Source organism: Pseudoliparis swirei, chromosome 18, assembly GCF_029220125.1.
Source record: "Pseudoliparis swirei isolate HS2019 ecotype Mariana Trench chromosome 18, NWPU_hadal_v1, whole genome shotgun sequence".
In the NCBI taxonomy this organism is placed as follows: Eukaryota; Metazoa; Chordata; class Actinopteri; order Perciformes; family Liparidae; genus Pseudoliparis; species Pseudoliparis swirei.
This window is the reverse complement of record NC_079405.1, coordinates 26,690,183-26,710,722: the sequence shown is the minus strand read 5'-3', so window position 1 is coordinate 26,710,722 and position 20,540 is coordinate 26,690,183. Positions and strand designations below refer to the sequence as shown.

General features: G+C 43.9%; 2 protein-coding genes across 2 annotated transcripts; both read left to right on the top strand.

Moving 5' to 3' along the window:
* The first annotated feature begins 535 nt into the window (after nucleotides 1-535).
* LOC130207846 (inter-alpha-trypsin inhibitor heavy chain H3-like) lies at nucleotides 536-7,571 on the top strand. The gene is made up of 20 exons (XM_056436569.1): nucleotides 536-551; nucleotides 1,046-1,200; nucleotides 1,292-1,396; nucleotides 1,517-1,679; nucleotides 1,863-1,973; nucleotides 2,084-2,212; nucleotides 2,344-2,460; nucleotides 2,557-2,725; nucleotides 2,849-2,974; nucleotides 3,065-3,246; nucleotides 3,598-3,783; nucleotides 3,882-4,021; nucleotides 4,163-4,323; nucleotides 4,417-4,443; nucleotides 4,562-4,618; nucleotides 5,369-5,482; nucleotides 5,578-5,779; nucleotides 5,880-6,052; nucleotides 6,962-7,073; nucleotides 7,166-7,571. Coding segments are annotated over exons 2-20 (2,409 nt in total). The 5' UTR covers nucleotides 536-551; nucleotides 1,046-1,198; the 3' UTR covers nucleotides 7,299-7,571.
* Nucleotides 7,572-11,305: 3,734 nt separating this feature from the next.
* LOC130208475 (inter-alpha-trypsin inhibitor heavy chain H3-like) lies at nucleotides 11,306-20,494 on the top strand. Its single transcript, XM_056437628.1, has 22 exons — nucleotides 11,306-11,436; nucleotides 11,642-11,671; nucleotides 11,930-11,953; nucleotides 12,462-12,616; nucleotides 12,714-12,818; nucleotides 12,938-13,100; nucleotides 13,216-13,326; nucleotides 13,461-13,589; nucleotides 13,679-13,795; nucleotides 13,886-14,054; nucleotides 15,373-15,498; nucleotides 15,595-15,776; nucleotides 16,191-16,376; nucleotides 16,479-16,618; nucleotides 17,231-17,391; nucleotides 17,477-17,503; nucleotides 17,608-17,676; nucleotides 18,312-18,425; nucleotides 18,521-18,722; nucleotides 18,820-18,992; nucleotides 20,108-20,219; nucleotides 20,300-20,494. Exons 1-22 carry the CDS (start codon nucleotides 11,323-11,325, stop codon nucleotides 20,466-20,468), a joined length of 2,778 nt encoding a protein of 925 aa, XP_056293603.1. The 5' UTR covers nucleotides 11,306-11,322; the 3' UTR covers nucleotides 20,469-20,494.
* The last annotated feature ends 46 nt before the right edge of the window (nucleotides 20,495-20,540 follow it).

The following is a 20,540-nucleotide window of genomic DNA, read 5'->3' as shown; positions in this document are numbered from 1 at the left end:
TTAAATGTTATGTACTTATGTAGCATGATGCATGGTGCATGTAGTATGTAGCACGATGCATGTAGTATGTAGCACGATGCATGTAGCATGATGCATGATGCATGTAACATGGTGCATTTTGCATGATGCATGATGCATGTAGCATGATGCATGTAGTATGTAGCATGATGCATGTAGTATGTAGCACGATGCATGTAGCATGATGCATGATGCAAGTAGCTCAATAAATGATGCATTTAGCATGGTGCATGTAACATGGTGCATTTTGCGTGATGCATGTAGCATGATGCATGTAGTATGTAGCACGATGCATGTAGCATGATGCATGTAGCATGATGCATGATGCATGTAGCATGATGCATGTAGCATGATGCATGTAGTATGTAGCACGATGCATGTAGCATGATGCATGTAGCATCATGCATGTAGCATGATGCATGATGCATGATGCATGAACAGTGGCCGATAACCTTTCCGTGATATGAGCAGTCTTGATTTTCCAACTCACTTTTTTTCTCCTTTCTTTGTTCCAGAAAAGAAATGAAGCCGAGGTAAGAAAATAATCCATCAGTATCTATAGTTTGTATCTATTAACGATAAATCAGTAATATTCAGTTCACCGCAACTTTATTCATCCTGTCAGTAACGGAGCAGAACAGAAAAAGATAATGAAAGTATTATTTTTTATTAAGCCATATGCCGGTCCTTCTCTCGGTTGATAGACGGGTCGCTAAGTGTGTCAATGAAGCCATTGAGAATAACTCAATTCACCAAAAAGGAGTCTAGTCTCCAAATTGTAGGACGCAGCACCCAGGTTGAGTCACCGCACCGCTCTCACACAACACTCTGTGTGATGTCACCGTGGAATCAGTGACATAATGTCTTCAATTTTTTCAAAATAATGTGTGATCGTTTTCTTTGGCGGCAATCAGCGGCAGCGCCCTGTGGACTGACCCCAGGTGCAGCTCTTAACGGGCTTCATACATGCTGTATGTGAAGCGCTGGTGGGTGGAGGCTCAATCTCTCCCCTGTCCTTCTGCCTCAGGTGGAGGTGTACAGCGTGAAGGTGGAGTGCACGGTGACGTCTCGGTTCGCCCACACCGTCACGACCTCCAAGGCTCTGAACAAGGCCAAGACCGCACAGGAGATCTTCTTCGAAGCGGACCTGCCCAAGACGGCCTTCATCGTCAACTTCAGCATGTCAGTCGTCCTCTTCCACCTTTTTCTGTGGGAGTTTTTCCTCAATGATACAGTGGGAATGAATGAGTTCCTCCATGTTTGTTCCTCGCAGGGAAATTAACGGCGAGGTGTATGTCGGGGCGGTGAAGGAGAAAGGGAAAGCCAAGAAAGAGTACGACAATGCTGCTTCCTATGGACACACTGTTGGACTGGTCAAGTGAGTCGGTCCAGATGACAAAATACAGAATGCAGTCAAAAAAGCATCGAAACCTCCACTGATTCAGGGCGGATCATTTTAACATGACAGGACGTCGTCGGTGATTTTGTTTCATGACAGAGTTTCTGGAAGGAAGATGGAGACGTTTTCAGTGTCGGTCAACATCCCGGCCGAGAGCAGCGTGACTTTCATCCTGACCTACGAGGAGCTCCTTCAGAGGACACTGGGCCAGTATGAGATCCTGACTCGAGTCAAACCCAAACAACGGGTGAAGGATTTTCAGGTAGGAAACAACTTTCCTCATTCAGTTTTATTAAAAACGACAAATGTTTGTCGAGTGTTAGGAATTGCACAGTGTGAGGAAGAACTTGTGTCATGAATGAGACTTTACATGACAATAACTTGATCTGTCTCAGTGATAACTGTGTGTGTTTCTCTGTGTGTGTGTGTGTGTGTGGGGAGACAGATTGTGGTAAACATCTATGAGCCTCAGGGCTTTGATAATGTGGATGCCCATGCAACCTTCCTTTCCAACGAGCTGATGCCCCTGGTGGAGAAAGTAGTCACAGAAAACAAGGTAGGCGCTACAACAACGGGCCCCTTAAAGACCTTTAAAGTCTGAATCCTCACTTATTTTCCACCAAACACGAGTGAGCTAAACTAGTCGCGTCGCCATCCCTTTGTCAGGCGCGCATCTCTTTCTCGCCGACCATGGATGAGCAGAGGAAGTGTCCAAATTGTGAGGGAACGCTCATCGACGGAGATTTCATCATCAAGTACGACATGACGCGAAGAAAGAACCTCGGGGACGTTCAGGTCAGCCGTCAACACAAACTCGAGCATCTGTTGAAGAATGCACATTTGAATAACATACCAGCATTTTAGAGGGGGAACATTCTTGCATTCTTTTGCCCTTTTTCAATCTTCGTCGATTCCCATCCCTTCAGATCGTGAACGGGTACTTTGTGCACTTCTTCGCTCCCAACGACCTGCCGAGAGTCCCGAAGAACGTGGCGTTCGTGATCGACAGGAGCGGATCGATGCGGGGAACGAAGATGGAGCAGGTGAGAGACCCTGCCGACGTTTAATTCATGCGTCTTCCGATTTATTGAGGACCCGCACGCACAGGTTTTGACCTCTGACCTTGTGGCTCCTTGCAGACGCACGAGGCAATGCTGGCCATCCTCAAAGACCTGCACGAAGACGACCACTTTGCCCTCATCCAGTTTAATGCTTCGACCGACTGCTGGAGGGAGTCATTCTCCAAAGCGACCAAGAAAAACGTGGCCGAAGGCATGGCCTACATCAAGACCATACGTCCAAAAGGAGGTTATTGATACGATGCTACTTTGACGATACTGTGAATTGATACTGTGCTAAATGTCATGCGTAACTCCTAAAATGGTAGAAATACACTCATGTTTCATGATCCGCTGTGTGTTTTCCTTCAAGTCACCGATATCCTCGGTGGAGTGTTGAGAGGCGTGAAAATGCTGATCAAAGACAGGCAGGACAAGAAGCTCCCGGAGAGAAGCGTGGATATGGTTATTTTACTGACTGATGGGATGTCAACGAGCGGTAAGAACGCAGAGTGTCCACGCTACCCAGCTTTTGGATTCATGCACTTCATATTTAGCGTTCACTTTCTGCTTGTTGTGCGTTTTAAAGGAGTGACTTCCGTCCCGGCCATCCAAGAGAAAGTTAGATCTGCCATCGGAGGCAAAATGTCTCTGTTCTGCCTTGGATTTGGAAATGATGTGGATTACTCCTTCCTGGATGTGATGAGCCAACAGAACAAGGGATTGGCCCGCAGAATCTTCCAGGGTTCAGATGCAGCCCTTCAACTTCAGGTGGAGCCTTTTTTTTCGGCTCGCAATATATGTTTAGAGGCTAATTATTACACTTAAAAATACATAGGAATGAGTCCTGAAACCTGAAAGGTAGTTCGTACTTTGCACTTCCTGTTCCCTCATCTTGATGACTTTTTATTTTATTGGGCTTTTGGTTAAATGCCTCAAAAAAAGCGAAGGATATTTTATTTGCGCTAAAATGTGGACGCTAGCCACGATCACACCGACTACTTTTTGTCGTACGATGCTCCATTCAGGGGTTAGCCAACAAAGTTACGTTATCCCTGCAGCTCTCTGTAATGTCACATTCTTCTACAATTGTGTCAAACTAGTGATATAAATTTGTTGCAGGGTTTCTATGTCGAGGTGGCCAGTCCTCTGCTTTCGGAGGTGGATCTGCGTTACCCAGGCAACGTGGTGGACTCCCTGACCACCCACCACTTCACCCGGCTGTATAACGGCTCAGAGATCGTGGTGGCCGGCCGGATGACGGACAGCTACATGGACATCTTCATGGTGGAGGTGTTCGGCCAAGGGGTGAGGAGAAGAAGAAAATGACGGAATATGTTAGATAGTTGAAAGGAAGAAGTGTGCTTATTACTCTGTTTATTCATGAATATTCATTCTCGTTATAGTCTGAGACGGACTTCCTGGTGCAGGGCCAGGCCAGTGCTCTGGAATGGGATGTGATGTATCCAAATGAGGAGTACATATTTAGGCATTTCACGGAGCGTCTGTGGGCGTACCTCACCATCCAGCAACTAATGGAGAAGAGGTGTGTCACTCAAGCTCATACCGGACATCTTTGTTCATGATACTTTTTGAGCTTCATCTGAGGGCCAGTGAAAATTCATTTATAGATGTTGGCTGTTTTTTCTTCCATATAACAACGTCGGTACATTTGTCCTTCTTGCAGCACGAGTGGAACCCCAGAAGAGAAAGCCACCGCCTTCATCAGGGTCTTGGAGATGTCTCTGCGCTACAACTTCGTCACCCCTCTCACCTCCATGGTGTTCATCAAGCCCGGCGCCGAGGACGGACCGGACAGCACTCTGATCGCTGATAAGCTGACCGAGGGTGAGGGAGGAGAGAGAGGGTTTAACTGGGCAGTGCTGTCTATTTATTCATGTTTTCAACATATTTATATTAAATTATTATTTTTTCGGACAGCCCAAAGACAACAGGAAGAGAAATTAGGTATGACAGGTTTAAAAAATATATATTTCTTCAAATATATAGCATCAAAATATAATCCTGGGATTAATTCCATCTGCTGCATTGCTTTCAGTTTTAATTTTATTGTTCCTTTTTCTAGGAATTGGCTACGTACACACTCCAAAATATGTTCCAGCACACACACACACATATTTAGGTAAGTATGCTCTTCAAGCAACGGTCTGCGTCGGCTCCTGGGGATGGAAATGTCCTGTCAGGTTTGTCATTTGGTCCATCGCCACAAATATTGGATAACATGCCAAGATATTGTAGTTCATGGCCCTCATAGGATGAGTCCTGACGCCTTTGGTGATCCCTGACTTTTCATTTAGCGCCACCATCAGGTCAAAACTTACTTTACCTGCACAGTGAAATATCTCATTGACTTGACAGGCCCAATATCTTAGCTTATTATGACCAAACACCAGCAAAATAAATGAGATTCTCATCAAATGTAACCGAATGTTCTGTTTAGCGCATGCTAACGCGCTAACACGCTAACACGCTAACACGCGAACACGCTAACCTAAAACGGGGAACATGATCAAGTTTCAAGGTTTTATTTGCCATTTGTGCCTCGAGACCAACAGTCCAGACACATTAGAAGTCTAGTGCAGTCTCTTCGAGTCAACAGTCTAGAAATAACACTATAAGAAGAAAGAAAAAATACAAATATAAAAGAAAACACTATACAGAAGGTGGTAGCTGGTGTGTAAAGAAAGGTGCTAATATGTAGATTGATAGACATTAGACCTGCTCAACATCCTCATAGAAGCATGTTGACTTTTAGGAACATGCAGGATCTTTTTAGCCTATAAAACCTCCCGGAGCAGCCTGAAGACTCTCGGTCTCGTCGACTTGTTGCCACGAGCTGAACTGTGTTTGTTTCCGTCGTTTTCCCCCTCAGTGGACGGAGATCCTCATTTCATGATCGAGCTCCCTAACAGAGAGGACGCCCTGTGTTTCAACCTCGACGACAAACCCGGAACCATCTTCAACCTGGTCAGAGACCCGGATCAAGGTCAGCCTCCAGTCCCGACCGTCATGACCTCTCTTGACCTTTCACTGCAATTGTGGACACTCATGTGAATCCCACGTTGTTTGTTTTCCCCTCAGGTATTTTGGTCAACGGGGAAATCCTCGGAGACAAGAAGGTGTCTCCCAACGGTAAACTTAACACCTACTTCTGCCGCTTCGGCATCGAACACCGGGCCCTGGGGTTGAAGCTGGATGTGAGCACTCACGACATCTCAGTGACTCAGGACGGCAAGCGGGTCACGTACCTCTGGTCCGATACGGCCTCCGTCAAAGGACCCAAGTAAGTCAAAGAGAGCCGCCGCTCTACATATGAAAACAAAGAATCCAGTTGAAGAAGAGGAGTTGTCACCTCCTTCCTCTCCTGTCTCCTCCTCCTCCAGAATGGACCTTCTCCTGACCAAGGACTGCAGCCTCATGGTGACTCTCAGGGATTCCGTCAAGTTCGTCATCCTGCTGCACAAAGTGTGGTCAGGGCACCCGTTCCACCGGGACTACCTGGGCTTCTACACCCTGGACAGCCACCTCATGTCCCCCTCTGTTCACGGCCTGCTGGGTACAACACGACACACACACACACACACACATAGTGCATGTTTAAAAAATTGAATAGCAGGTGCTTTGGATTGCATTTCTCAATTCCGTGGGCGGGGATTGGCCCGATGTGGACTTCCTTTCACTTTGCAAATAGTACATTTGGCAAATCATGATCGGGAACATTTTAACAAGTTGCACGTTGCGCCTCATCCTGCAGCCAAACGTAAGATAAAAACAATAAGAATCTGAAATATGAATCCGCAGCTCCTGCTTTACAGAGCTTTATCGTGAGTTTAGACACGTTTCGCTGCTTGCTTTAATATTCTTTGGTGAACTCCGCTCTCACTGGACCCCCCCCCCCTGCTCAGAAGAGAGGCGGCTACTTCCCAGTAGCAGTTTGTATAAACAGAAATAGAGTTCAAAGGAGAGGAATTATTGGACTTGCATTGTTCAGGTGGCACGAAGCAAGACTCCAAATTAATAATAATGTTGTGCTCAACTAATAGCCCAACATTTATTATTGTGGCTTCTAATTAAACTGGATAGTTTCCCCCGTGTGAGCCTTTAGAATTGTACACAAATATCTACTTTAGTTCACAAATACTCTCACAGGAGGGAATTTATCATGATTCATAAATGAGCTTGGTGATTTTTTTTTCCTTTTTTGTTTTAACCAATGTCAGAATCAAACAATTGTCTGCCTAAATCACCTTTTATATGAACAGAGGGATACTTAAATATTGTTGACGTTGTCCTTATAGTCAAGTATAGAGTATACAAATCCTCAACACACTCCTATATTGAACCCTTCAAGGTACATTCACAAAAGCACAATATTTCCAGTAATATCGGCCAACAAACAATCACAGGGCCAGAACGATGTGATTTGATATTAATATTTACTTTAAATGTCTGGCTCGTCCTCCAGGTCAGTTCTACCACGGGATTGAATACGAGGTGTCGGATGTGCGTCAAGGGGAAGACCCCGAGAAACCGGACGCCACCATGCATGTGAAAGGACATGAGCTCAATGTGACCAGGTACGCTACACACACACACACACATGAATAAGAGGAGTTTGCGTGCAATGTGTTTCCTATATTAATAAAAGATGTGACGTTTCTGTCCACAGAGGCTGGCAGAGAGACTTCAGGAGTGACATGAAGAGCGGGATAAACGTTCCCTGCTGGTTCGTTCACAGCAACGGAACCGGCCTCATCGACGGAGACGCGGCCGACTACGTTGTTTCAGGCCTATTTAAATAAAACAGTTTTAAAAAACAGCCCAAAAATGTTCACCTAATTTAATTCAATAAATATGAAAACATCTGCTTGTGCTTACATGCTCGAACATCTTTTACCTGTGAGGGCAAACCGGCTTAAAATTCACAATGTTTGATGGAATTATTAAACAAAATGCTCCACAACACTGTTTCTAAATGAGAAGAACTGAGAGTGAGCAGAATCACTTGTACATCACATTAACTTACATGTCATTACTTGTACTAAAATAAATATGAGATGGTTCTTTGAGATGGACTCGGCCTGGACTTCACCTCATTGTTCCCAACACGGTCTCGTAGTACAGATCCAAAAGCTCATGTGTGTCACTTTAGAGAATATCTAATAGATTATTTAAAAATCATGAAATGATGACGCAGGCACATGAAATTGATGACAGTGAAAGTGTTATTAAAGATATAAAGCGGGACCCAGAACTCTGATGAATGTGACGTCTATTGCATGGTACCAAATAATAAATGTCACCTCAGCAGTGACATATTAATGAAACATGTCTTCGATATATATATCACTCTCTTACGCTTAATCATATGGATGGACACTGTGTGATGCTATAATCCAACGTATTTATATGGAATACATATACATGAAAGAAGAAGAAAACATACGATACACTTGACCTTGATGCAAGCAGCAAACAGGAAACGCAGTTTTTAGTTTTTTCACATGTAAACACACACATGTCTGTTGTGTTATTTTCTGTATGGCCAGCAGGCGCAGTTTATAAAACCGTGTAACTTTCAGTTGTAAGAGTTGATCAAAATCCCCCCAAAAAAGCCTGTTCGGGGTTTTTAGGCTTTAAAATAGAAAATTGAGAGCGTGTTTATTTGATTTTCTCTTGAAATCGGCATTGCAGCACTTATAATAAAAAAGAAAACCCACATTTTTTCTGTTCTTTTATGGTTTCCCCACTGTGCACATGCTGCTCCAAAGAAGAACAAATTATAAACATGTTATCCGGGATAATAACCAGGTTCATCGTCTGTTATGAGAGAAGTGCAAATAAGGTTTTCTTCATTAAGTTGGTGAAACAATTTCTCATCCCACGTGCAGAATATTAAAATCACAAGTTGAGTGAAACGGAAGAGTTAGCTCAGTCTTATACGGTTGATGTGGGGAAGCTTAAACCTTCATCGTATTTCTTGTGTTTGGCCAAACAATTTGTATTTGTAACTTTCTCTGCATCTCCAACACTGTATGATGACATCCACTGCTGCAGAGCATCAAGTTCAAGGACCACGGCACAACACGTGTGGGTCATATTTGCTCAGTGTTGGTCTCGAACATCGGTGCAAGCCGATGACGACGTGCAGGAGCAGAGTGCAGCTCGCCCACGCAGTTAAATAGTGACCGTGCAAAAGGTTCAACGTTGAGCCACAAGGCGTCTTTTCAGCTGAAATCAGTGAGGTCACCAGGGGTCACAAGGCGTTCAATAGTTAAAGGCAGTTAAATAGTGACCGTGCAAAAGGTTCAACGTGAGCCACAAGGCGTCTTTTTAGCTGAAATCAGTGAGGTCACCAGAGGTCACAAGGCGTTCAATAGTTAAAGGCAGTTAAATAGTGACCGTGCAAAAGTTTCAATGTGAGCCACAAGGCGTCTTTTCAGCTGAAATCAGTGAGGTCACCAGGGGTCACAAGGCGTTCCGCGGTCCAGGTTATTCGTCCCGGTGTTCCTGATGATATGAAGATCGCTGAAGTGATCCCCATTTACAAAGCCAAAGAAAAGCATTACTTTACTAACTATCGTCCAATATCTCTGTAGCCAAGCTTTTCCAAAATTTTGGAAAAGGTCGTTCATAAACGACTGTACAGCTTTGTTGCAAAGCATAACTTGTTATACGGAAGCCAATACGGTTTTCGACCAAAGCACTCGACTGAGAACGCAGTCACTGAGTTTCTGTTTGACACCTACACTGCACTTGAACATGGAGAGAACACTCTGGCATTATTCCTAGACCTTTCTTAGCTTTTGACACGATCGATCACTCAATACTTTTAAAAAAACGGAGCCATTATGGTGTTAGAGGTACGGCACTCGAGTGGTTTAAAAGTTATCTTCGTGGTCTAAAACAATATGTGAAATACAAGGGGTTCAAATCAAAATCATATGATATAACTTGTGGAGTACCACAGGGTTCTGTATTAGGACCCCTGCTATTTATATTGTACACAAATGACCTTCCAAAAGTCTTAAAACGTGTTAAAAGCATCCTCTTTGCTGACGACACAATGATCTATATTTCATCGAAGGACCACGATAACTTATATCAAACTGCAAATGAAGAGCTAAAAATCGTATCGGATTGGTTCAAAGCTAACAAGTTATCTCTAAATCCACAGAAAACTAATTATATGCCAATAAATAAATCAAATAATCTCCCAGATCAAGATCTTCGGCTTGAGATTGACGGGGCTAATGTCGAAAAAGTCCAGTGCACCAAGTTCCTTGGTGTCTATATTGACGACAATTTGCGCTGGCATCAACAAATTGACAGTTGTCGGAAGCGTATACGAAGCGGCACATTTGCCCTGCGCTCCGCAAAAAATATACTCTCAACAGAAAATCTGCGTCTGTTGTACCACAGCCTTGTCCATCCGCACCTCTTGTATTGCAATCTGCTCTGGGGATCCGCAACTAAAACTCAGGTCAAATGTCTCGAGATTTTACAAAAAAGGGCTGTGCGGATCATCTGCAACGTGAAGAACAACGAACACACTGAGCCGCTTTTTAAGAGATTGGGCATTCTCAGATTTAACGATCTACATTTGTGTCAGACAGGAATTTTTATGTACAAATTTATGAATAACAATCTGCCACACAATCTGTTACGCATGTTCACTAGGAACACAAATGTCTACGACCACAACACGCGGCTGCGTGGTGGCATTCATATAAATAAACATACAGTCGACATTGTATTTAAAAGCTTCATCTGTAGAGGTCCAAAGCTCTGGAGACAAATTCCGGACGAGGTCAAATCGGCATCCACCACCAAGGCATTTGGTTCTCGACTTAAACGCCATCTCACTTCATCTTGAAAGTTATTATATTGATATACAGCCTGGCGGCACAGTACAATAGAGGGAAAATATTTAAAATAAAATGTATATACATAATTAGATGTTCGTGATATTATTATTTTTTTCTAAGTTATCAGGAGTTCACATTTGTCTTTTATTATTATTTTTACTATGTCTCTTTCTTTTTCTTTTTCTTTTGGCTTTCTTTTACTTTTTCCTGTTCTGGTTTTTTTGTTGTTGCTTGTACGACATTTTATGTTTTCATCCATATGTGTGTGTACTGTCTGTGTGCCTGTAGTAGTTGGGAGGGGGGGGGGGGCTAAAGGGTTAGGGGAGGGGCCGGCCAACTCCTCATCTCAGAGGAGCCTACAGACCTCGGTCTTTGGACGGTCCTCCATTTGTAAATTTTTTCTGTTAATGTTTGTCAGTATGTACACGTTATATATGTACTTATGGAAAATAAATTACTTACTTACTTACTTACTTACTACCGTGGTCGGGTTCATCTGCACTATGCACGGCTTCTGTCGGCCGAATTCAGAAAAACATTAGCTTTTCTGTGCGAGTGGAAAACAAACACAAACACACTCATCAAGTGAAGCAGGGAAAGTTGAGTGAGAGAGTCCAGCAAACGTGACTCATCAAAAGTGTTCATAAACAGCAAAAGACATCGTGATACGAGTATTAAACCAATATCTTAAAATATAAGGCGTCTATCTAAAATATGCAATCTGAACTGAATGATATAACTATTATAACTAATATACTAACGCTCGAGGTGCCTGTTATGTTGGTTTAAGTTCACGTCGAACACCTCTGGGCTTTCTGCACGTTGAACTCCGGTCTGATGGTCGAGACTCTCGGCCAATGGACACAGACACACATTTGTTTCTGGGGTCGCTCCTCCTCCTGGACAAACATCTATATTTACGCAGTGAATTCAGAGTCTGTTCAGTGTGAGTTTGGTCATGTCTGGACTGCAGGGTGTTGGACTGCTGCTGCTGTGGGGCTGCGCCTGCCTCTGGCTGCCCGGCTCGGCCCATGAGGCCATGGTCGTCTCCGGGGGCAACGACGCTCTGGAGGTAACGTCACACTTCTTCTGATATTCATTTGGAAAGCACATCGTTTTAGAACAAAAAATATATTTATTTGCGTTTTACTGTCACATTTGGGCCTTCTAACTTCTCCTCTTTTTTATGTGTATGTATTATACGACACAGAATGCAATGTCGTTGTTTTTTGGATATGTTGGGTCATGTTATCCATATCCTGGTTTTTGTATTTCAGGAGAGAAGAGGAGAGGCCAGACACCTGCATGTACGTGAGAAACAATTTACTTTGGCATTTTGTTCCAAAAAAATTAACGAGGCCATGTTGATCCTTCATATTATCAGCAAATTACATGTAATGTACTTATGTAGCATGTAGCATGATGCATGTAGCATGATGCCTGTCGCATCATGCCTGTAGCATCATGCCTGTAGCATGATGCAACAGTGGCCGATAAAATTGCCGTGATATGAGGAGTCTTGATTTTCCAACTCCCAACTTTTTTTTCTCCCTTCTTTGTTACAGAAAAGAAGTACAAATGTGGCCGAGGTAAGAAAAGAATCCGTCAGTATTTATCATTTGTATCTATTTACGATAAGTCAGTAATATTCAGTTCAACGCAACTTTATTCATCCTGATATCAGGGTAGTGATACACAGCAACAACAACAGAACAAGATAATGAAAGTATTATTTTTTATTAAGCCATATGCCGGTCCTTCTCTCGGTTGATAGACGGGTCGCTAAGTGTGTCAATGAAGCCATTGAGAATAACTCAATTCACCAAAAAGGAGTCTAGTCTCCAAATTGTAGGACGCAGCACCCAGGTTGAGTCACCGCACCGCTCTCACACAACACTCTGTGTGATGTCACCGTGGAATCAGTGACATAATGTCTTCAAAAAAATGTAAATAATGTGTTATAGTTTTCTTTGGCGGCAATCAGCGGCAGCGCCCTGTGGACTGGCCCCAGGTGCAGCTCTTAACGGGCTTCATACATGCTGTATGTGAAGCGCTGGTGGGTGGAGGCTCAATCTCTCCCCTGTCCTTCTGCCTCAGGTGGAGGTGTACAGCGTGAAGGTGGAGTGCACGGTGACGTCTCGGTTCGCCCACACCGTCACGACCTCCAAGGCTCTGAACAAGGCCAAGACCCCACAGGAGATCTTCTTCGAAGTGGACCTGCCCAAGACGGCCTTCATCGTCAACTTCAGCATGTCAGTCTTCCTCTTCCACCTTTTTCTGTGTGACAGGGAGTTTTTCCTCAATGATACAGTGGGAATGAATGAGTTCCTCCATGTTTGTTCCTCACAGGGAAATTAATGGCGAGGTGTATGTCGGGGTGGTGAAGGAGAAAGAGAAAGCCAAGAAGCAGTACGAGAAGGCTGTTTCCTCCGGTCAGACTGCGGGACTGGTCAAGTGAGTCGGTCCAGATGACAAAATACATACTGCAGTCAAAAAAAATCATACTTTATTGAAAAACGTCGACCAAGTTCAGGCAGATCATTTTAACATGAGAGGCTGTCATTTCATGTCAGGGCCTCTGGAAGGAAGATGGAGACGTTTTCAGTGTCGGTCAACATCGCAGCCGAAAGCAACGTGACTTTCATCCTGACCTACGAGGAGCTCCTTCAGAGGAAACTGGGCCAGTATGAGATCCTGACTCGAGTCAAACCCAATCACCCGGTGCAGGAGTTTCAGGTGAGTCCATGTTCGTGTTTAAATCTGTCTTTTGTCTTTCAGATATTTTTCTGAATGAGTAATTTATAAATGATCTTTGCCTCTCTCTCTCTCTGTGTGTGTGTGTGTGTGACAGATTGTGACACACATCTATGAGCCTCAGGGCCTTGCTTTTGTGGATGCCCATGCAACCTTCCTTTCCAACGAGCTGCTCCCCCTGGTGGACAAAGTTGTCACAGAAAACAAGGTACGTGCTACAACAACAGGCCCCTTAAAGACCTCGTCTCTGATCCTCACTTCTTTTCCTCCACATCCCAATGAAGCGATTGATCCAAGAATCACTTGTAAGCTAAACTAGTCTCGTCGTCATCCCTTTGTCAGGCACGCATCTCTTTCTCGCCGACCATGGATGAGCAGAGGAAGTGTCCAAATTGTGAGGGAACGCTCATCGACGGAGATTTCATCATCAAGTACGACGTGAAGCGAACGAAGAACCTCGGGGACGTTCAGGTCAGCCGTCAACACAAACTCTAGCATCTGCTGAAGAATGCACATTTGAATCGAGCTGAAATGAATTGACAACATTCCCATCCCTTCAGATCGTGAACGGCTACTTTGTGCACTTCTTCGCTCCCAGCGACCTGCAAAGAGTCCCGAAGAACGTGGCGTTCGTGATCGACAGGAGCGGATCGATGTCGGGATCGAAGATGGAGCAGGTGAGAGACCGTTCCGACGTTTAATTAATGGGTTTTTTTAACGATTTATTGAGCACAGGTTTTGACCTCTGACCTCGTGGCTCCTCGCAGACACACGAGGCAATGCTGGCCATCCTCAAAGACCTGCACGAAGACGACCACTTTGCCCTCATCCAGTTTGATGATTCCATCGACTGTTGGAGGGAGTCATTCTCCAACGCGAGCAAGGAAAACGTGGCCGAAGGCATGGCCTACATCAAGACCATACGTCCACAAGGAGGTTATTGATACTATTCTGCTCTTGCTTCTTTAAGTTAGCTTAGCAGATGGCTAACAGCACATCCATAAAATGAAGACCCAGGAATCTAGAGTTGAGTTCAGGGTTTTAAGTATGAATCGTTGATATGGTAAAACTGTGGAGACATAACATGACATAACCTAACACACTCTCCACACACATATACATTAACTAAACTATGATTAACACAAAGCCATCATGCCAGAAATTACCCCTATCCATCAACATGAACCTCCTGACTACTTAAGAGTTTAAGCTAACCCTAACATGATGAAATGCTAATCGCGATTAGCTAGTTGCTAGTTAGCGTCTATTGCTACAGCACAATATTATACTATAACAGTAATTACACAGATAGCAGATATTTACATGTTAGCTACATAGGCTACATAAGCTACTATACAGACGTAGCACTTCAAAGGCTATCAAGCAGTAATGGGGAAACGTAGCTTTCAGTAGAATCATGAAACAGGAACTAACATTCGGGTCAGAGAGGAGGGATGAATCCAAGAACAACTAGAACGGGCACTCGGTAGAGCGCATACCTTTGCATATCACAAGATTGGGCATTGAATTATGAACATTTTGGCATTAGTTGCATGCCAATTGGACAAAAATGTATCGTGCTATGGTAAAAAATGTTGTTGACCTTTCCATGACCTTGACCTTGACCTTTGACCCGATTGATCCCAAAATCGAATCAAATGGTCCCCGGATAATAACCAATCATCCCACCAAATTCCATGTGATTCAAGAAGATTTGACCTGTTCATGACCTTTGACCTTGACCTTTGACCCGATCGATCCCAAAATCTAATCAACTGGTCCCCGGATAATAAACAATCATCCCACCAAATTTCATGCGATTCGGTTCAATACTTTTTGAGTTCTGCGAAAGATTTTGACCTGTTCATGACCTTTGACCTTGACCTTTGACCCGATCGATCCCAAAATCTAATCAACTGGTCCCCGGATAATAAACAATCATCCCACCAAATTTCATGCGATTCGGTTCAATACTTTTTGAGTTTTGCGAATAACAAATAAATAAATAAATAAATAAATAAATACACGGCGATCAAAACATATCCTTCCGGCATTTTCAATGCGAAGGTAAAAAGGTAATTGCATTCTACACCACTTGGCGTCGCTAATGCAAAACATTACAATGTGGGGCAGAACAGATACGATACTACTTTGATGATACCATGCATTGATATTGTGTTAAATGTTATCCGTAACTCCTAAAATGGTAGAAATACACTCATGTTTCATGATCCGCTGTGTCTTTTCCTTCAAGTCACCGATATTAACAGTGGAGTGTTGAGAGGCGTGAAAATGCTGATCAAAGACAGGCAGGACAAGAAGCTCCCGGAGAGAAGCGTGGATATGATTATTTTACTGACTGATGGGATGCCAAATAGCGGTAAGAACGCAGAGTGTCCACGCTACCCAGCTTTTGGATTCATGCATTTTCTATTTAGTGTTCACTCTCTGCATGTTGTGTCTGTGCGTTTTAAAGGAGTGACTTCCATCCCGGCCATCCAAGAGAACGTTAAATCTGCCATCGGAGGCCAAATGTCTCTGTTCTCCCTTGGATTTGGAAATGATGTGGATTACTCCTTCCTGGATGTGATGAGCCAACAGAACAAGGGAGTGGCCCGCAGAATCTTCCAGGGTTCAGATGCAGCCCTTCAACTTCAGGTGGAGCCTTGTTCGGCTAGGAATATATTTTTAGAGCCAATACTTACACTTTTTGGAATAATAAGAATATAGTAACGTACACTTTTATTCATCCCACAGTCGCATTTGACCTATCCTCAGTTATTAAGGAGCAGTGGGCTGAAATGTAAATAATACCGGCTAATGTATATAGGAATGAGTCCTGAAACCTGAAAGGTAGTTCGTACTTTGCACTTCTTGTTCCTTTATCTCGATGAACATTCTTTTTTTTATGGGCGGTTGGTAAATGGCAAAAAAAAGCGTAGGATATTTTATTTGTCCTAAAACGTGGCCGCTTGCCACGATCACATCGACTTCTTTTTGTAGTACGATGCTAAATTCAAGTTTTCTTAAACAAATGCATGTAATTCAATGAGTGTAATGCATTTGTTGCAGGGTTTCTATGACGAGGTGGCCAGTCCTCTACTTTCGGAGGTGGATCTGCGTTACCCAGGCAACGTGGTGGACTCCCTGACCACCCACCACTTCACCCAGCTGTATAACGGCTCAGAGATCGTGGTGGCCGGCCGGATGACGGACAGCTACATGAACAACTTCATGGTGGAGGTGTTCGGCCAAGGGGTGAGGAGAGGACAACAATGACAGAATTGTTTGAGACAATGCTGAATTGAAAAGAAAAAGTGTGTTACTCTGTTTATTCATGAATATTCGTTCTCGTTATAGTCTGAGACGGACTTCCTGGTGCAGGGCCAGGCCAGTGCTCTGGACTTGGATGTGATGTATCCAAATGAGGAGTACATCTTTGGGGATTTCACAGAGCGTCTGTGGGCGTATCTCACCATCCAGCAACTAATGGAGAAGAGGTGTGTCACTCAAGCTCATACCTGGATTCACTGGACATTGTTAATGATACTTTTTGAGCATCATCTGAGGCAGGGGTGTGTGTAGGATTCAAAGAAAGAGGGGGCTAAGTCCCAAGGGGAATGGGGTGTTAGAGTATGTTTGCACAAAAAAAGTAGCCTAGGGCCCCGGATACCCATTGTTTCTGACAGTTCATAGATTGGTCCCAGATGAGTCTTGTGTTGTCCTGCTTGACCCTACGCATCTCCAGAGACAGCAGCTGTTCACCACTTTCAGTTCGCGGAGTTCTACTTCCGGTTTTAGATTTTTCAGAACAAGAGCTCTAACAGGAAACAGCCACGATTTCTCGAGAAACGTACCTCTCCCATAATAAATCACTCGCGCTGACTGGAGACAGTTTCTTTTATTCTGTTATTCCCTTCACTTTGCCTTAAGTAAACCTAAATGTAACAACCCATCATTAACTACTACATGAAGCCCCCCTAAAATAGGCCTAACAACACCCCTGATCTGAGGGCCCGTGATAATTTATTAATAGATTTCGCGGTGGTTTTTTTCTTCTGAACGTCGGTGTCGTATGTATAACAACGTCGGTACATTTTTCCTTCTTGCAGCAAGAGTGGAACCCCAGAAGAGAAAGCCAACGCCACCGCCAAGGCCTTGGAGATGTCTCTGCGCTACAGCTTCGTCACCCCTCTCACCTCCATGGTGGTCACCAAGCCCGACATCGAGGACGGACCGGACAGCACTCTGATCGCTGATAAGCTGACCGAGGGTGAGGGAGGAGAGAGAGGATTTAACTGGGCAGTGCTGACTATTTTATTCAACATATTTATATAAACTTCTTTTTTTTTGGACAGCCCAAAGACAAGAGGCAGAAAAAATGGGTAAGACATTTAAAAATATATATATAGCATTAACATATAATTCTGGGATTAAGTCCATTCGCTGCATTGCTTTTGAATTTTAATTCCGTTGTTCCTTTTTCTAGGATATCACCAAACAAGCCCTTCACATTATTTTCGGACGAATTATCTAGCACACTCACCCACATATTTAGGTAAGCATGCTCTTCAAACAACGGTCGCTGCGTAGGCTCCTGGGGATGGAAATGTCCTGTCATGTTTTTCATTTGGTCCATCGCCACAAATATTAGATAACATGCCAAGAGACTTTAGTTCATGGTCCTCAGAGGATGAGTCCTGACGCCTTTGGTGAGCCCTGACTTTCCATTTAGCTCCAATACCTTAGTTTATGACCAAACCCCTGCAAAACTAATGATATTCCTGTCAAATGTAACTGTATTTTATGTTTAGCGCATGCTAACACGCTAACCTAAAATGGGGAAGATGATCAAGTTTCAAGGTTTTATTTGCCATTTGTGCCTCGAGACCAACAGTCCAGACACATTGGAAATCGAGTGCAGTCTCTCCGAGTCAACAGTTTAGAAAAACACATAAGAAAAAAGAAAAAAATACAAAATATAAAAGAAAACACAATACAGAAGGTGCTAATATGTACAGTCATAGACGTTAGACCTCTTCAGCATGTTGATGTTTCGGAACATGCTGGATCTTTTTAGCTCGACGCTCCACTGTGACTATAAAACCTTCCGGAGCAGCCTGAAGACTCTCGGTCTCGTCGACTTGTTGCCACGAGCTGAACTGTGTTTGTTTCCGTCGTTTTCCCCCTCAGTGGACGGAGATCCTCATTTCATGATCGAGCTCCCTAACAGAGAGGACGCCCTGTGTTTCAACCTCGACGACAAACCCGGAACCATCTTCAACCTGGTCAGAGACCCAGATCAAGGTCAGACTCCAGTCCCGACCGTCATGACCTCTCTTGACCTTTCACTGCAATTGTGGACACTCATGTGAATCCCACGTTGTTTGTTTTCCCCTCAGGTATTTTGGTCAACGGGGAAATCCTCGGAGACAAGAAGGTGTCTCCCAACGGTAAACTTAACACCTACTTCTGCCGCTTCGGCATCGAACACCGGGCCCTGGGGTTGAAGCTGGATGTGAGCACTCACGACATCTCAGTGACTCAGGACGGCAAGCGGGTCACGTACCTCTGGTCCGATACGGCCTCCGTCAAAGGACCCAAGTAAGTCAAAGAGAGCCGCCGCTCTACATATGAAAACATAGAATCCCGTCGAAGAAGAGGAGTTGTCACCTCCTTCCTCTCCTGTCTCCTCCTCCAGAATGCACCTTCTCTTGACTAAGGATCGCAGCCTCACGGTGACTCTCAGGCATTCCGTCAAGTTCGTCATCCTGCTGCACAAAGTGTGGTCGGGGCACCCGTTCCACCGGGACTACCTGGGCTTCTACACCCTGGACAGCCACCTCATGTCCCCCTCTGTTCACGGCCTGCTGGGTACAACACGACACACACACACACACACATATTGCATGTTTTAAAATTGGATTTCGGAAACACTACATTACAGAGATAGCACTGGTGAAATTACAAATGACCTCCTGATTGCATCAGATAAAGGACTCATCTCTGCACTGGCCTTAGTACTGCGTTCAACACTATTGACCATGACATCCTATTACAGAGACTGGATCAGTCGATTGGCATTTCAGGGACCGCATTAAGTTGGTGTAGATCGCATTTATCAGATCGATCTCAATTTGTATCTGTAAACGATGAAGCCTCAATGACCACTGGCGTTCATCACAGAGTTCCACAAGGTTCTGTGCTTGGACCCATTTTATTTTCCTTATTGTTACACACTGAAGGATAACAATGTCCGTTCAGCATTGCAGATGGTTTTATTGTGCTCTGTAAACACACCAAGACAGTCTCACTTTAATAGCTGCGTCACATATTGACTGTCTGTGTTATGCTGGTCTGCATGTTTAAGACAATAAGTTCATTCATTGTGAGTAGACAACCTAAAACTATACAGTACATATATCTGTCACGGGACACAACATGTAACTATATAATCTTACATGGAACAATGTAATTCTCAGGCCAGGTTACTGACGCTACAATGGCACTCAAATGCTTGTGCGCGATTAGCACATGTTAGCTAACGGCGCTATCCTTAATAGTGTTGTCTTTAACTACGACACACTTAATAACTATCAGAATATAGCACTTTAATATATATGACGCTTGTGTACTTTTTTCACTTGTATACACACAAAGACAGTCTCACATTAATAGCTGCGTCACATACTGACTGTCTGTGTTATGCTGGTCTAACTTGCTTAAGACAAGAATTAAAGCGCCAGTCATGCCAAAACCCGCTACTGACACATTCATATATAGAACCCTCCAAGGTGCATTCCCAAAAGCACAATATTTAGTATCGGCCACCAAACAATTATACACCACAACAGATATAGAGCATACAGTATAACATATATAATAAAGCTCAAATTATTTTAATGCAGTTGGCAATTACTGGTGAAGAATTGCAGGGCCAGAACGATGTGATATTAATATTTACTTTAAATGTCTGGCTCGTCCTCCAGGTCAGTTCTACCACGGGATTGAATACGAGGTGTCAGATGTGCGTCAAGGGGAAGACCCCGAGAAACCGGACGCCACCATGCATGTGAAAGGACATGAGCTCAATGTGACCAGGTATGCTACACACGAATAAGAGGAGTTTGCGTGCAATGTGTTTCCTATATTAATAAAAGATGTGACGTTTCTGTCCACAGAGGCTGGCAGAGAGACTTCAGGAGTGACATGGAGAGGGGGATAAACGTTCCCTGCTGGTTCGTTCACAGCAACGGAACCGGCCTCATCGACGGAGACGCGGCCGACTACGTTGTTTCAGGCCTATTTAATGAAAACAGTTTAAAAAACAGCCCAAAAAAGTTCACCTAATTTAATTCAATAAATATGAAAACATCTGCTTGTGCTTACATGCTCGAACATCTTTTACCTGTGAGGGCAAAC